We start from the raw sequence: 16,005 nt of genomic DNA on the forward strand, positions 1-16,005 counted from the left end.
GTCCACGAATTTCCTCCTTTTGATTTATATCATACACACTCAATAATATCTATATCTCAGACATCGTTACCGCCCTTCACGGTGAACCCCTACCTGGCTGGGGTGTTTGGATGAAGATATTGTTCATTCTAACGGATGATATGAGGGCCTCATTCGACAGAGTGTCTGGGCCTTCTATATCGGAAGGAGTCATCTACAGTGTTATCCATAGCTTCCCTGACCAACGGATTTTCATGGTTTTCGGCACAATCAAGGACTTGCCGATTTCTCGACTGAATGGACTGCTGAATGGAAAGCAGCTGTAGATCTCTGCGGATGGCTTCATTCCGTACGAACCAAGGAGCAGTCACAATCATCCTTATTAGCTTGTTTTGCAATCTCTCCAAAATGAAGATATTTGACGGAGCCGGACAAAAAGTGAGCAAAATTCATTTTGATTTTGTTCAGGTTGGAGCCTGGCTCCCTTACCCTTTGAACTGATGTTTCCAGAAGGGACAAAAAGTGAAAAACCAAGAGAAGTACTTGATAAAAATAACTGCGTGAACGCAAGCCAAACATAAGTGGAACCACCTATTTGTGTGACATCTTGACAAGTTGACTTGGATGTCACACCAATAGGTGGTTCCACTTATGTTTGGCTTGCGTTTACGCAGGTATTTTTATCGAGTACTTTTCTTGGTTTTTCACTTTTTGTCTTTAGTTAGGGAAGCCACAGATTATGCTGTAGACGACCCCTCCCGATATAGAAGGCCCCGACACTCTGTCGAATGAGGCCCTCATGTCCCCCGTTAACGGATGAATAACTTTTTCATCCATCCCACAACAGCCAGGTAGGGGTATCCCGTGAAGGGCGGCACTGATGTCTAAGGACTTCATGCCGTCATCGATCAGTCATGAACCCATTGGTCCCTCTCAAGACCAACAATCAGCCAAAAGGGTAGGGGAGCTGGTCTCCAAACCTGGATAAAATCAAGATGGATCTCGTCACTTTTTGTCTTCAATCGAGGACCGCCACCCCGGTACTGACAATGCCCAATACGCTGAAACAGCTGTATATCGGTGGCTCTTAAGTTGAAATCAATATGGGAATGATCAGAAAGTACTTATCTATTTATCTTTTGATTTTCATGGAATTATTTTCCAGCAGTTTGACTGCATTAACCTTTGTCAATTTTATATATATATATATATATATACATACATATATATATACATATACATATACATATATATATACATACATACATATATTTGTGGACATAACACTCAAAAAATGGAGGCAAACCGCGGACACGTGTTTCTGGCTATTGGCCTCATCAGCGCGGTGCAGCCAATTGCAAAGATGGACAACAACTGGTTACCAAAAATGAAAAACTTCACATATGTACGGTGTCACCAACAGGAGCTAACCGCACATTTGTGGTTTCATTTAGAAGACCTAGCATTCCCAGGTTTGCCTCCATTTTTTGAGTGTTCTGTCCACAAATTTTTCTTTTTGATTTATATCATACACACTCAATACCATCTTTATCTCTATTCTTTATAAATCAAAAAGGAAAATTTGTGGACAGAACACTCAAAAAATGGAGGCAAACCTGAATGCTGGGTCTTCTAATTGAAACCACAAATGTGGTTTATATATTTTTGAATGATGCAACTATTTTTTTTTAATTTTCAGTATTTCAATATTAATGTCACAAAAAGGATTTGAAGCTTTATAACTTCTATTTAATTATCTGCGAGCGCTTTCGACAGCTGGTCGTACTATCATCATTTAGGCTCTACTCAAACTCTAGTTTGAGCTGGAATCATATTTGTTTGATCGTGATACTCAGACGGTTCATACCGTTCTGAAGAGACCATGCCCGGAACTGATGATGGGGCAAATACCCTGAAACCGGTCTATCGGTGGGGGTCATTGAGTCAAGAAAATAATGCTGGTTTGGGATCACTTACAGTTTTCGAATTGATTATACTCCACTGATGGTATTCATTAACTATCAAGCAAATTAGATGTAAGGCAGTTATTTTTGAACACGAAAAAAGCAAACGAGGGAAATGTTCAATTTGGAACTACGATAAAAACATTGAATACCAAAAGTTCTCAATGTAGTATTTATTGAACTAAAAATGGTCAATGGATTTTGGGTCAACCGTGATTATTTGCTCGTCGTCTGATAGACGTAAAAATTATATTAATGACCTTTTTTAGATAGTTATTACAGTTCTACAGTTTTTCTTATCTTTAATTATTTTATGAACTTCTATTCCGATACAATTACTCGTATAAGTGTGTATACCTCATTAACTATGTTAGTAATTATAACTATAATGATGAATATTAATATTGTGAACTTCCTCAAGACAAGCAGGTGGTTTTGTGGATTCGATGTTTATTCATCACATTTATTATTGTTGTATAATCCGTTTTCTTGTTTGTTTATAAATGAATGAATAAGTATTATAATCTTGCAATACGGGACTTGCAATACGGAGGTCTTTCAAGGTTAACTCCTTTTGATGGTAGTTTTTTTTCATTTTCAACCATCCAATTTTCACACTATTCAAAATTTAATAAAATAACAACAACATAATGAATGATTTTTCAGGTTGCTTTTTTTCATATCACGGTGAGCCACGTGTACTTGACTGCCGGTCCACGTTTGAAACTGAACTCTAATATTAATATAAAACACAACTCTTTTAATGTAAAAATTGTATAATTTGAAATAGTCCCAACAACAAAAACAAATAAACATATTGAAAATCAACCAATATCAAAAAACAAATCAATTCGATTCTTTGGCATGAGCCAAAACAGCTCTAGAGATGATCAGCCTCTGTATCTGCGATGTGCCCTCGTAGATCTGCAAGATCTTGGCATCCCTCATCAGCTTCTCCACAGGGTAGTCCTTGTTGTATCCGCTTCCGCCGAATATCTGTACAGCGTCCGAGGCGCATTTGTTGGCTATCTCGGAGCCGTAAGCTTTGGCGATGGACGCCATGTAGGAAGGGTTCTTCTTTCCGCTGTCGACCTCCCAAGCTGATTTCATGTAGGCCAGTCGAGCAGTTTCGACTCCGATCGCCATGTCTGCGAGGATGAACGCCACTGCTTGGTGTTGGCTAATGGGCACTCCGAAGGCTTTCCGTTCTAGAGAGTATTTAGACGCTTCGTCCAGGGCTCTTTGGGCTATGCCTACTCCGACGGCGGCTACCTGAAAATTTAAAAGTTTAGGATAATATTATTATCTACCAAGGCTTTGGCTAAATCTTGGTGGCACTCTAGTACTAGCCCTGAGGTAAGATGTTGTTTGTTCAAGGCTAAATAGGGCTTGTCTGCCATCAGTGCCGATTGTTATGTTTTTGCCAGAAATTTCTTTCCTGGTTATTTCTTTTGTGGTGATTGAGATACCAGCCAGTTCTGTTTGGACCACGCTGGTATTTTTTTCCATTCCCCACTTAATCCTCAGGCTTAGTTATATGGATTGAACTCAACATCCTGAGTCTTCTTCGGTTTTTGAGCCGTCTGTATATATGCGTATTGCATTTGTAGCATCTGAGTCTGTGTTCTGTTTTATTTGTATTTTGTAGGGTTTATTAAACACAAACCTGGGTTCAATTACCTCACTGGTTGCCTGCAGCAGAGTTTGCGCAGTAAGCGCTTTTCCCTATAGGCTCAGCCTTAATTGACTCATTCCTACTTCGAGGTTTACACCAGCCGTGCGCAATCGTAACATGGCCATTAACGCAACCTCCTCAGTGTTCGAATATTTTGAAATAATAGAGATTTGGACAAGAGATGTGCAACATAGGTTTGAGGATTATTGTATGCAAAAACACAAATACATCTCTGATACTAAGCAGCAAAAATATTGAGATAAAATAAAAATAACAAAACAACTGATGGATTTACATATAAATGAATCATATGTGAATAAATAGCCAAATAATACTTGGAAGTTAACGAATACTACTGTGGAACTATAAAAATTACAGTAGGTCAAAGTTTACGAAAATGAGTTTACTCATTTCGTTTTTTACATAAGAGAAAGGATCTATTGATTGATTATCTTTATATTTTTACCTATCTGTTTGATCATATTTATGTCTTTATTTAAATTATTTGACCATAATTGGTTTTTTGTCTGTACATTTGTCTTGTTTGATTCACTTATGTACATCAGTGTGGAAAAGTATTTCTAGATGTAAATAAGAAGATGTTGATTGCAAATTATTTTGTCAATCTACTTCATGCAATTCAAGGCAGGGTCTATTATGTCTTCCTAATCCATAAATTAGACGAAAAAATGAATTCTGCACTCCCTATTTTTTTTAAAATTAGTAAGTAATAGTAGGCCCATGAAAAGCTTCTACGTAATTGGAATTGGATAGCACTACAGTATCACGAAGTGAACTTTTAAGCTTTGACGGTAGACAATGCCGAATTCCATATCACACATATGAAAGAATATGTTTTTGGTAATAATTCATTGAATCGTCTATTAAAATCCTAAAACGCTCAAACTTCCACTTCTTTAACGGATTCTATGGTTTCATTACTCACAACTATATTCATAGAATTAAGATCATCATCGCGCTTAGTTTTTGGCCAAAAAATAGCTTCTGAATTGTCTATTAGTCTGTAGAATTCTTGATAAATATATTCACTTGTTTATTAATTGTATTACAAGTAGTATCAGTTTCTGTATTTGGAAAAGAGAAATGAATTTGAATGTCATCTGCTTGACAATGAAAATTACACTTTGAAGACTTTCGAGGAGATTGCAGGTGTATACAGCAAACAATAGTGGTCCAAGAATTGTTTCTTGAGGGACTACCGACTTCAGATATGGAAAATTGTATTTTGTGTCGTCAATTTCGTCACTTCGAGATCGATCCTTAACGTAATTTTTGAATAACTTTTCAGTGCCAGGTTCGAATAGTTCAAAATAGGTCATACTAGAATAATGGAGTGTTTTCAGGTTTTTAACAATAATAAAACGGTAATATTAGTCAATGTTGTGTTGAAGAAGGGGCAATTATAGCAGCGTTGATCTGTGTTCTGTTTAGTATAGCAGTCCCAAACATGATTTGGAAACAATTCTGTTCTATGTGAAAGAGCAAAAATACATTTGGTTCAGGAAAGTATACTCACTGGGGCTCTGGTTTTGTCAAAAACACCCATTGCGATCTTGAAACCCGCACCTTCACCGATCAAAACATTCTCTTTCGGTACTCTAACATCTTCGAAGGTTATTCCACGAGTGTCTGAAGCCCTTTGACCCATCATGTTTTCCTGAAACGGTGAATGGACATTGAATGATTCAATTTTTCAGATTCGAATGCGGACAGGGTTGATGAATATGTAATAACATTTCTTACTTTTCTTCCAGGTGTTAGTCCAGGAGTATCTCGATCAACGATGAAGCCTGTGAATGCTTTACTAGCAGGAGCTTTCGGGTCAGGGTCTGTTCTAGCTAAGACGAAGTACCTGCAAAAAATGTTGGTCTTAAAATGAAGAGGAAAAAGTTCTTTCAGCGTCAGGCAACTTTAGGACAACAGGAAAATTGAAACACTTATTTATACTATTTGATATACAAATAATAATTCATTGAAATGTATCTTATGGAATTTCCATCAGCAACGAACTTTCATTTCACATAAATTGTGTAATGTAATGAACTGATGGATTTGATTTGAAGTTCATTTTCTTCTTTTTAGAGCTGGTAAATATGAAAGCTTCTACTGGAAAACAATATTTTACCATTGCTTTATTTTCTTAATCATTTTTGTACACAAGTTCTTTTCCTATTTTGATTTTTTTGTCGTCACTCACTTTTTTGGATGATGTCTCAAGTCATTTTCTTTTTTTTTCATTCATCTTTGTTGATTATATCGCTTATGTGAGGACTGACCTTATCAATGTTTCATCTGTTCAAAATATGTTCTCCCGATAAACAGATGTCGCCCTCCTGCGAACGAAAACTCTCAAAAGTCGAAACTTATGCGAGATAAGGACTAACGAGGTCTTACTTTTCAACGTATGATTCCCAGCACCGATTGGACGATAGGAAGTGGAAACCGATCGTCCGGTCTTGCGTTTCGAACCACGGGTTTACACAGCGGTCGATTGCGGGAGTGGAGCAAACCATCCACGCCAACCCAAGAGGCGTCCGTCTTTACTTTTGTTCTTTTGATTAATTTTCTGGTCATGATCAATCTTTTATTTTATCCAAAGGTTCCTCTCTCGTTTTCTTGATACCTTCTTCCTCAGTGGGCATTTTATTTCGTTTTTCCCCTCCTCTTCACGCTTCTTGTTTTTCTTCGCTTTTGTTCGTTTCTTCATCTTCTTTAAACTTCCTCGATTACGATTAAGTTAAAGTACTCTTTTCATATTTTCTTGATCTTCTCGGTTCATATTTTTATATTCTATTACTTCGTTTTTGTTCGTCTTTCCTCTTCCATTTCCTGATTTTATTTGTTCACAAAACCTTCTTGAATTATACTTGTTACTCGAATGATAATAATAATAACAAAGCGACTTTCTTCATCATTTTGCCATGAATTCACATACAAATATGATGAAAATGAGAATTATCAGCAATTTCTCTTTTCCATCTCACCTCATCTCTCGCTTTTTTCTCGTGAATTTGAATTCGAATAGTTTTGTTTTTCAGACACCCGAGACTTTCTTTATTTTTCATTTTATGGTTTTCACACATTTCTGACCACTCTTTGGATTTTTGGCTCTCTTGAGTGGGAATCTGTTTGGGTGGTTTTAAAATATGTTTTTCGTTAACCAACTTGTCTTGTTCTTACGAATGATTAAACTCGTAATCCGTGAGATGATTTTGGCGAACTAAGGATCGGAGAGGTCTTATATTTTAACGTGCGATACCTAGCACTGGTAACACTGGCGAATGCACGGATCATAGTGGCCCAGCAAGTCACAGAGCAGGGATCGAACTTGCGTTCAACAGAGCGATGATTTCAAGGGTGGGACTAACTGAGCAACTGCTAGCTTGATGAAATTACCATTATGGTGCAACAACTTGACGTGAATTTATTGACGTGATATCTTTTGTAATTCGGACAATTATAATTTCATTTGAGGGAAAGATAAAACTGGTAGAAAGAAGTGATTCTTCTGGGATGTATTTGAGTTTCTGTATGAGCAAAACAAAAAACTTCCTTCAGAGAGTGCTATTATTTTGAATTTGGTGATATAATTTGCTACATGAAGAACTTTGAACTGGATGATCTCCAGTCTACAATATCAACATTATTTCGTAAGACTAAACCAAATCATTGCACCTTTATTGAAACTAGTTATTACCAGTTAGCTACTCCTCCATTGGTGATCCACATTTTTTGACCATTCAGGATGTATTCGTCCCCTTTTTTCTCTGCTTTCGTCCTGACTCCATTGACATCTGAACCTGCTCCTGGTTCGGTGACAGCATACGCCTACAACACAAATAATAATAAAGTGAAGGACAAGTTGACATCTGTCGCAGAGAGAGTAGCGAAGCAAATGGAAACTTTCATTAGGATATTCTAGATAAAGTGCTAATGTGTGGTTCCAACCACCATTACTACCATCAATATGATCTTTTAAATAACCATAACACGGCCCTGGTTTATTTTGTTCTGATTATTTCTCTCAACGATAAAATAGTTGAAAGTTACGTGCATAGCCAAGAGTCTACTAGCAGGTAACCTAGCTGAGCGCTGTGAGCCTGGATGAAGTATATTTTCCAGATTCTTTACATAGCTCTATCTAAGCTTGGTGTAACGCGCAGATGGCAACAACCATTGTCTTCTACCATCTGTCGTCAGTCATCAACATAAAGGCAAGCTTTGTACACAGTGATTACAAATGGTGTTTGTGTTATGGTAGTAATTACTCATTTCGAGACAAAATCAATGGATGTTGTGGGCCAAGAGTTAACCTAGTATGCGAGTATGATTTTAACGAATGGGTATGCCCTCTTGAGCAAAATTTGAAAATTGTGGACGAGCACACATTTGAACTGAATGAACCTGGTGAACTTGAGCTATGACTCTTGATAAAAATTGGGAAAACTCTTCGAAACTTATTCTTGGTAATTTGTAGGGAATGCTCTTTCTGGTTGAAGTTCTGAAAGTGATTGAAATGATAAACACAACTTCTTTGATGAATGAATGAATAATGGTAGAAAAATGTTGCCTGATTGCGGCCAAAATCTTTTCCCACGAATTGTTTTTCCCAAACGGAATCAAGACCATCATACCATAGAAATATGTTCAACATGATCATTGATAATATTATGAGTCATGACTATATGAAAGGAGTTTTTTCCGGTCTAAATATGAAAATTGAATTTTTCTGCTATGGAAATGTGATAGAGATCCCAAAAACTTCAATGTTGTGGATTTCCTCCTAGAAACTGATTTAACTATTTAACTGATACAAATTATCTGCGAGCTGTAGTAGAGTATGGTACAGTATAGTATAGTATATTACAGTATAGTATAGTATATTATAGTATAGCATAGCATAGCATAACATAGCATAGTATATTATAGTATAATATAGTATAGAATAATATAGTATATTATAGTCTAGTATAGTATATTATAGTATGGTATAGTAGAGTATTGTATAGTATAGTAAAGTATTGTGTAGGAATCCTGTGAGTGATATCTGATTCGATTCCATAACGAATGTTTGCAATATACACTGAATAGAGAAAAGTATTTTCTCGTATAATTCAGCGTATATATAAAAGTATTCATATGAACCTTTCTTTTCCAAAAATTATTCTTTCCTGAAAATATTTCTATTCAATTTATATGATATATAGTATAATATATTTCAGTACACTATATAAGGTTGTTTCAAGAGATTTATCCATTTTAATGTCATGTGGTTTTGTGGCTCTATATCTCACAAAATATGTATTCTACTGGGTCTTGGTATACAGGGTGTAACTAAATAAGTGTAAAACATTTAAGGAGGTTATTCCTCATCGAAAAAAAATAGGATCTTTCATGTAAAGAAATTTCATTGGAGCATCCCTTGTTAAGATACAGCCCCTTAAAGGGGGTAGATAAAATTTGTATAACAATTTTTTTCACAAGCACTAAAAAAGTTACAATATTGAAATTAACCTGACTTTTTGTACTACCAAAAAGACACTTAGCCAGAAATTTATTTGGTTTACCCCATGGTTGTAAGGGGTGGAAAACGCAACCCCTAAAATTTATTTCTAATGTAACTTTTCGTCTTATTATTTGTTTACCATTTAAAAATTTATTTCCGATAGCCTGTTTTTTGCCCAAAATAAACCAGTTCGCAGCAAAAAATTATTTTACGAACAACTACAGAGATACATCGTCATAAATGCGAACTGGATTTATTGTTATTTTGTAGTTAGTACCAAGCATCAAACGATTAAAGGGTAATAAACAAAACTAATTTATTAATAACAAAACACACAACATGTAGAAATCATAGTAAATGTTCAATATCTCCACCTTCGGACATTAGACATTCATCCCGAAATATAAAATTGAATTTAATTCATCAGTATGGAGTGAACGTCGCGTCGACGATACAAAAACTACAACAAGAAATACAAGTCCGTATTTAAAAATCGAAGATGGGGGTGGCCCAAGTCAGATGACACCCTATATAAAAGATTCATGGACATATTATGATAGTCCACATCAAGTACTAATAGCAAAATGTGGACAGATTTTCAATATGTTTGCGAATAAAGAAGATATAGGCAAAAAAATTATCTGGGATTTTTTGGTTTTTCCTGTATATCTCCAGAACCAAAAGAGCTATATTCGATTTTTTCCATCATTGAATAGGTCTCTAGAATACGCAACTTTGCCACAATTTAACCGACACTCTATCTCTTATCGTTTACGAGAATCCCATGTACAGAAACGAATTTGAATAGGCCTGTATAACACTGGCATTTATTTAATTTTCCAATGTTTTAGTAGCAAAAAATAGAGATATTTTGGAATTGATTTTGAACCAAATTCATTACTAGAGTACTTACCGCAACGATGGGTTCCTCCAAAAGCCTACCAAGATATTTCTTCTGCTGTTCTTTGTTTCCTGCTAAAACTACTGGGACTTGCTGAAAAAAGAATAATTTTGTGTTGGTCAAATTGTGAACAGTAAAATTTACTTTGAACTCTATCTTTATTATACTCTACTCACCCCTAATCCGCTGCCCATTATCGCAAGGGTGATTCCGCTGCAGCCCCATGATAAAGCTTCTTGAACGAGACACTCAGTGAATACGCTTTGGTTCATACCACCTGAAAATAGGTTGTTCTTATGGATCTGAATTTTTAAACTGAGTGATACAGTAACCACTCCAAACATTTTATCACCAACAAATACAAATGCGATCCGTAAAGTCTGCATCAAATGAGGATTTTTTTTATTCAAAATTTTACTCTTGCATCAATTTCTTGCTTCAAATTTGCCAAATTTGGTATCTCTTCCAAAAACAAAATAATCAAAGAATGCGCCTATTTCTAGATATACAAAAAACAAGTTGTTAGAAAAAGTTTTTCTGAATCCATTTTCTGAATTTTTTGTAAATTGCACCACTGTTGCAGAACAAGACTCAACACAACATCTTATTTTTGATACTATTTCTAGACACATTGTCTTTAAAGTAGCTCAATAGTAAATTTATGTATCCCTGCAAAATCCAAATAGGGCTAGTAAAATTTGGTTACAAGTGAAGTAAAGTTCATTCATTTTTGGCCCTGTATGGATGAATTTATAAAATGTCTCTTTTAAAAAGAAAGTTTATGCTTGAAAGTAATAAATTTTCTGATGAGATTGAATGAACTTTTTGTTTCGCAGTTGAACATAAATGTATTTTTCTCTATGTATAGTATTTCCAATACCAATTGGAACAGCACAGAGAAGGAATTCCCGCTTCGACATAGGCGTCGGCATATTATTTTTCAGTAGTAGTTTTTCAGTTACTTATTCTTACAGTCATAGCAATTTATCACCCCATGAAAAAGTTATCTCAACTGAACTTTTCCACCATGGGTAATTATGAAAAACTTCGAAATTTAAGGTATATAGTTTGAAACTTACGTCAGTCTTTATAGATAATTCATTATGACAATTTTAAAAATCGATTCTCAAGTTACAATTATTTTTCACGTTATTTTTTAATTCAATCGAGACAGTTCCTACGTTGATAACAAAACAAGAATTGAGATATAAACTCCCTTTGCAGTATTATATTCCCTGGATATCTCAATTCAGTCTCAATATTTTACCTAAATATTCTGGAATGGACCCGTTCATCAATCCAATGGACCAAGCTTTCTTCACAAGTTCATCTGGCCGGGTTCCTGTTTCATCGTAGTGTGCCGCGACAGGAATTATTTCTTCTCTTGCGAATTTTTTCGCCGTCTCGAAGATCTCACGCTGGGTTTCGTTGAGCTCTGAAAAAAAAAATGCCACTTTCGATTATAAGTTTTGCACGAGATCAAATTTTTGAGGAGGATGAAGCAGGTCGGTTTGGACAGTGTGAGATCAAATGTCTTGAGGATGGTGAATCAGGTCGGCACCTTTAAGATCAGAAAGCCTGCGCTTTGGACACTGTGAGATTAAATGTCTTGAGGATGGTGAATCAGGTCGGCACCTTCGAAATCGAAAAGCACGCGGTTTGGACACCGCGAGATTAAATGTCTTGAGGATGGTGTAGCAGGTCGGCACCTGCAAGATCAGAGAGCCTGCGGTTTGGATACTGTGAGATCAAATGTCTTGAGGATGGTGAAGCAGGTCGGCACCTGCAAGATCAGAAAGCCTGCTGTTTGGATACTGTGAGATCAAATGTCTTGAGGATGGTGAATCAGGTCGGCACCTTCGAAATCGAAAAGCACGCGGTTCGGACACCGCGTGATTAAATGTCTTGAGGATGGTGAAGCAGATCGGCACCTGCAAGATCAAAAAGCCCGCGGTTTGGACACCGCGAGATCAAATTTTTGAGGTTGATGAAGCAGGTCGGCACCTGCAATATCAGAAAGCCAGCGGTTTGGATACTGTGAGATCAAATGTCTTGAGAAGGGTAAAGCAGGTCAGCATCTGCAAGATGAAAAAGCCCGCGGTTTGGACACCGCGAGATCGAATTTTTGAGGTGGATGAAGCAGGTCGGCACCTGCAATATCAGAAAGCCTGCGGTTTGTATACTGTGAGATCAAATGTCTTGAGGAGGGTGAAGCAGGTCGGCACCTGCAAGATGAAAAAGCCCGCAGTTTGGACACCGCGAGGTCAAATTTTTGAGGTGGATGAAGCAGGTCGGCACCTGCAAGATCAGAAAGCCTGCGGTTTGGACACTGTGAGATCAAAAGCCTGCGATTTGGACATTTTGAGATCAAATGTCTTGAGAATGGTAAATTAGGTCGGCACCTTCGAAATCGAAAAGCACGCGGTTTGGACACCGAGAGATTGAATGTCTTGAGGATGGTGAAGCAGATCGGCACCTGCAAGATCAGAAAGCCTGCCGTTTGAACACTGTGAGATCAATTGTCTTGAGGATGGTGAATCAGGTCGGCACCTTCGAAATCGAAAAGCACGCGGTTTGGACACCGCGAGATTAAATGTTTTGAGGATGGTGAAGCAGGTCGGCACCTGCAAGATCAGAAAGCCTGCGGTTTGGACACTATGAAATCGAATGTCTTGAGGATGGTGAATCAGGTCGGCACCTTCGAAATCGAAAAGCACGCGGTTTGGACACCGCGAGATTAAATGTTTTGAGGATGGTGAAGCAGATCGGCACCTGCAAGATCAAAAAGCCCGCGGTTTGGACACTATGAAATCGAATGTCTTGAGGATGGTGAATCAGGTCGGCACCTTCAAATCGAAAAGCAGGCGGTTTGGACACCGCGAGATTAGATGTCTTGAGAATGGTGAAGCAGGTCGGCACCTGCAAGATCAGAAAGCCTGCGGTTTGGATACTGTGAGATCAAATGTCTTGAGGAGGGTGAAGCAGGTCGGCACCTGCAAGATCAGAAAGCCTGCGGTATGGACACTGTGAGATCAAATGTCTTGAGGAGGGTGAAGAAGGTCGGCCCTTGCAAGATGAAAAAGCCTGCGGTTTGGACACTGTGAGATCAAAAGCCTGCGATTTGGACATTGTGAGATCAAATGTCTTGAGGATGGTGAATCAGATCGGCACCTTCAAGATCAGAAAGCCTGCGATGTCGACACTGTGAGATCAAATGTCTTGAGGAGGGTGAAGCAGGTCGGCACCTGCAAGATGAAAAAGCCCGCGGTTTGGACACCGCGAGATCAAATTTTTGAGGTGGATGAAGCAGGTCGGCACCTGTAAGATCAGAAAGCCTGCGGTTTGGACACCGCGAGATTAAATGTCTTGAGGATGGTGATGGTGAGGATGGTCGGCACCTGTAAACGAGAAACATGTATATGAGTTTCTCAATGGAAGTGGATGAGATGAACATAATTGGCTACATGAAAGTTTTGGATATTTTCATGCATTTGTACGCGAAGTGAGATTTTTCCAATACAATATAATTTTTGTTTCTGAAATAATCCCCGGACTAATGCAATTACGGAAAAACTGTAATAGAGTACTTTGTTAATCTCTTCAACAGCAATCAAAAATGAGTTTTAAATATCTTTATTTTTGAATTCCAATTTGCCTCCTGTCGCTAAAAATTTTCCAAGTCGATAAAATTTTCCAGAAAACATTTTGTGGCATTTATTCCCAAATCATGCATTTTACGAAATAAACACAAGACATTTTCTGTGACATTTGTTGGGGGGAATATTAATGGTTCGAAGACAATTTTGGATATTCTCGATTTTGAAAGTTCATTTGCTTTCGGAAACGTGAAAACCCATAAATGTCAAGAATATCTATTCCAATACCTTGATATACCTAAGTACTTGTTTTTCTTATTCCTATTATTTATCTTATACGATAATAACTAAATAAAATTGACCTATGTTCTTTATGTTTCTAAATAAACAAACAACAGTTTAAATTACGGCCTCGGTTTTGAAGTTTGTAGATATACCTACTGAGATAACTCGTTAAAATAAAAATATATTCTCATACTTCATCTGAATCACTATCCGATTTTAATTCTTTTGCCCATAAAAAGAAAGCTACATTATCAAAATTATCAGCGATAAAAATGAGTTGTATTGAGGTTAAGAGACAAACATTGCCTATAAAGTCATCATTTTTCCGCGTGGATGTGGGAATATGAGATACTAGTTTGGTATATACCGGGTGGAACCAAAAATTGTTTTATCTCTTTTACTATTGGAATATATTGAATTAGGAAATCGAAATTTACGAAAATCAGTTTTGAAACATTCAGGAAAATTCATGGGAATTCATAATGATTTGAAGAAATGAATTGAAAAGCGTTTTGAGATGTTAATATATCATTTTATGCGTTGATGTTTTTATTTGAATCAATGAGGTTTTTCCTTCGAAAGTTCTCAGAAGCAGTTCCATTTTGGAATTTACTTCAAACATTTCTGGTTTTTTATATTACTTCAAGGCAGAAAATTTTTTGAGGAAAAAAAAAGAATTAATGTTGTTTCAACAACGAATTTATGATTCAATACCAGAGAGCGCTGTTTTGACCCGCCGTAGGTCTCATCAGTGGTGCTAGGCCGAACCACAAATGCATGCTATCGATTCTGGAATCCAAAGAAAACTATATTCTAAGCAGAAACGTTGTTATAGTTTCAATCAGGTTTCAACTCCAAAACTTTACATTTTATCTAAAAAACTGTGAAGGAATAACATGTAGCTAATAAAAAACAGAGAGGTTGCTTTTTTGCTATAGTCCAATACTAACCGAGTTTTGACTTATTGAAGGCGAAAATTATGTTTTGAACCATTTTGGAAGTTCAACATATTATAACAGAAAAACAGTATGGGTATAAAGTACCTCTTTCAGAGAACTCGGAAAAAATATCAAAATGAGACTTTGTGGAACTCTCGAGAATGAAGTCGATCCCCATTTTCATAGTGAAAAAACATAAACAATGTTATCCTTGCTATAACAACCCTAATTGCTTTGAAAGTTGTTCATTTACATGCATGACCAGATCAAGAGTCCAACATCCATGTAAGCCCCTTTTTTAACTTATCATAGTCTATTGCCTCTTCATTTCAGAAACAGTCTGACTAATACAGAACAACACAAAGATAACATCTCAAACTCAACGCAAAGTTATGCTACTTTTGAAAAAAACTAATACTAATACGGGTAACATTCAGAAGTTGTGCCACACTGTATTCAATCCTCATAGGGAGAAGCGGTATCTACAATAGAGTATTGGTAATGTGTAATGAACCTTATCATTTGAGCGTCAACTTCAAAGAGATTACTTTTCCTGATACTTTTCTAACTTACCGAAATGGTATCCATTTGCTGGGATTTCGCTCGAATTTGACGCAACGGCATTCGTGGTAGAAATGCTTCTCACAGTAGTTCGAACAGCTGACCTACAAAACTAAATCACACTCATCAAAACATAATAGTTACTTTGTGGGATCGTTCGTCACCTGTTTCAGAGGTATCATGGCGATGTTTGTCACTACGTTTTTACTTCGTTTAGCATCTAATACTTAGTGAGCAAGTTCATAAACGGCAAACAAAATAGCGATCACGTCGAAATATTGAGATAACGTTAACAACGGTGGGGAACGACATGCCAGAGGTTAAAATGAATACGTGTCTCCGGACGGTATGATCGGTCGAACAAAGTTCACTATTTGAACAAGATTTTCAGTCCATACAGGACGAGTCTATTATGTTGGATACCTTCTTTGAACGAAAGAGCCTATTTTGATTGCTTTGTCACGGTGATTGAAAGAATACAGTGTTTTTATAATTTATTGTCTAAAATTTAGGACTATTTTTTGAGCGCATAGAGAGATAGATATATTTTTATTTGAATCTAAAGAAATTAACTTTCTA

The 16,005-nt window shown here is 36.8% G+C and overlaps 1 protein-coding gene across 1 annotated transcript; it reads right to left on the reverse strand.

The window, feature by feature from the left end:
- Positions 1-2,701: 2,701 nt before the first annotated feature.
- On the reverse strand, positions 2,702-15,762 carry LOC111506878 (medium-chain specific acyl-CoA dehydrogenase, mitochondrial). Its single transcript, XM_074176859.1, has 9 exons — positions 15,591-15,762; positions 15,439-15,538; positions 11,314-11,481; positions 10,223-10,323; positions 10,059-10,139; positions 7,337-7,467; positions 5,383-5,491; positions 5,156-5,296; positions 2,702-3,215 (listed from the first exon to the last, which is right to left on the reverse strand). Exons 1-9 carry the CDS (start codon positions 15,606-15,608, stop codon positions 2,790-2,792), a joined length of 1,275 nt encoding a protein of 424 aa, XP_074032960.1. The 5' UTR covers positions 15,609-15,762; the 3' UTR covers positions 2,702-2,789.
- Positions 15,763-16,005: the final 243 nt, after the last annotated feature.

Source organism: Leptinotarsa decemlineata, unplaced genomic scaffold (assembly GCF_025532065.1).
Source record: "Leptinotarsa decemlineata unplaced genomic scaffold, Ldec_3_MD MMD2_tig00002082_RagTag_RagTag, whole genome shotgun sequence".
Taxonomy (NCBI): Eukaryota; Metazoa; Arthropoda; class Insecta; order Coleoptera; family Chrysomelidae; genus Leptinotarsa; species Leptinotarsa decemlineata.